Source organism: Geospiza fortis, unplaced genomic scaffold (assembly GCF_000277835.1).
Source record: "Geospiza fortis unplaced genomic scaffold, GeoFor_1.0 scaffold909, whole genome shotgun sequence".
Taxonomy (NCBI): domain Eukaryota; kingdom Metazoa; phylum Chordata; class Aves; order Passeriformes; family Thraupidae; genus Geospiza; species Geospiza fortis.
Window position 1 is genome coordinate 639,058 of NW_005054520.1, and position 1,791 is coordinate 640,848.

Here is a 1,791-nt window from a genome sequence, read left to right on the forward strand (position 1 = left end):
AGGCTTAAAAAAAATATTTACAAGTTCAAGCCAAGTATTTGCTAACAATACTGTGGTCTTGTTCATCAGTATGCCACCCCTCTCTGTTCCAGCCAGAACCCTAATCCCTGGCCATCACAGCATTCCAGGTTTTTTAAAAGGCTGCTCCCACCCTGACAAAGTAATTCATTAAGCCGAAACAGTCCTTTGTGACCTTTGCTCTCCCCTCAGCAGGAGTGGAGCTGCCTGCCAAGCCTTTCATTTGAGCTGATTGCTGGACAGTAGGGGGTAGAGAATGAACTATTTTGGGGTTCAACCTTTTGTTACTCAAGAGGGAGGGCCACTTCTCAGCACTTGTTTAGCACTAAGATTTCAGGTCAAGTGGCTCACTTGGATCAAAGTTACCAAAATGAGTGAGGTCACTGGTCAACTGATAATGAACTGTCAATCTGAAAATGTTTATTGTTTCCTTAATACATTACATAAATTAAAACACTTAAGTTCCTGTTACAGTGTTGGTAGCCACACCTCCCAGTACGCTTCCCAAGCCCAAGCAGTGCGTACCAAGATGCTTCCCATAGCCCCACTCAAAGCAACACTAACTCAAGTCCAGGGTCCAGATCCACCTGGACAAGCAGGTGCTTGGAATGCTGCTCATGCCTTCTTAGCCTACCTTGTGTCTCTTCAGCGTGCACTCAAAGTTGATTCTTCAGGTTGCCAAAAGATTTCCTAAAGAGATCTGCTGCTTACGTGGTTTGATACGGGATTTCCAGAGCTCTGCACTCAAGAGGGTCTCCTAGTGAAGAAAGGGGAGCCCCCCCTAAGGTTTAGGGGCTCGGTGGTTCACCTAGGCAGGTCTGCCATTAGACCAGCAGCTTCCACCTTCCCATTAATGGTATCCCCACCACTGATGAACAGTTTGATCTTCGTGTTCAGTCACTAGGGTCCTGTTACCGCATTCTTCCCAGCGTCTGACCTTGCCATTCTCCACCAAGATAAATTTCCACTCTACTCTGGTGTCCGCGGGCAGACTGATGGATTCGGACCAGAAGCCATCCTTGTCACACTTGAGGGGAACGTAGCTGTGCCACTGGCCCAGACACTCGTGGTCCCCCGTGACACCGATGAGCTGTGTGTCAGAGTGGGTGATGTAGTGCACTCGGAAAGCCACGTGGATGTTCTGGAACATGGGGGGCACGGCTGCAACTCTCTTTGCTTTCGAGTCCCCATCACAGCAGTCTCCTGGTTCCCATTCCTTGCTGTCTGAGTCTTCCATGCTGCCATCCTTCCCTTCGACCAGGTGCTCAGAAACAACTTCCCACTCTTCATGGTCCAAGTCCCTCCTCTCAGCTGGCTGACACGGCTGCTCCTCACTTCTGTCCTTACACTCATTGTCAGAGGCCCCTGCCAAGTTCATCACGCACCATCGGTCACTTGCCTGTCCCACCTGGGCTTCCAGTTCGCCTGCCTGGCTGCCGGTCATATCAGCCGGATGCTCCCCCGGGTCCGTGACACCGCGCTTTGGGATCAGCTGCTCCAGCTCCACAGGTTCGCCCAAAACTGCGCCGCTCGGGACGTGGTTAAGCTCTTCCCTTGAAACAGCCGCCAGATCCTCTCCTGGATTCCAAGGGCCGGACGGCTCAGCAGCCGCCACCTCTCGCCACCCCGGCTCTCTGCCCGCCGCAGCATCCTCTGCAAGGGACATTGAGGGAGAACGGGTTAAGCTGAGAGCCGGCAAACCCAAGTCCTCGCAGGCTCGGGCAGCCCGGGACACCCGCGGCAGCGCCTCCCCATCCCGCTACCTGTGGTCAC

At 53.2% G+C, this 1,791-nt stretch overlaps 1 protein-coding gene across 1 annotated transcript; it reads right to left on the reverse strand.

Annotated features, from left to right (window-relative positions):
• Nucleotides 1-416: 416 nt before the first annotated feature.
• Nucleotides 417-1,684, reverse strand: STBD1 (starch binding domain 1). The gene has a single exon (XM_005429064.2). The coding sequence runs from the start codon at nucleotides 1,682-1,684 to the stop codon at nucleotides 869-871; it is 816 nt and encodes a 271-aa protein (XP_005429121.1). The 3' UTR covers nucleotides 417-868.
• Between the last annotated feature and the right edge of the window lie 107 nt (nucleotides 1,685-1,791).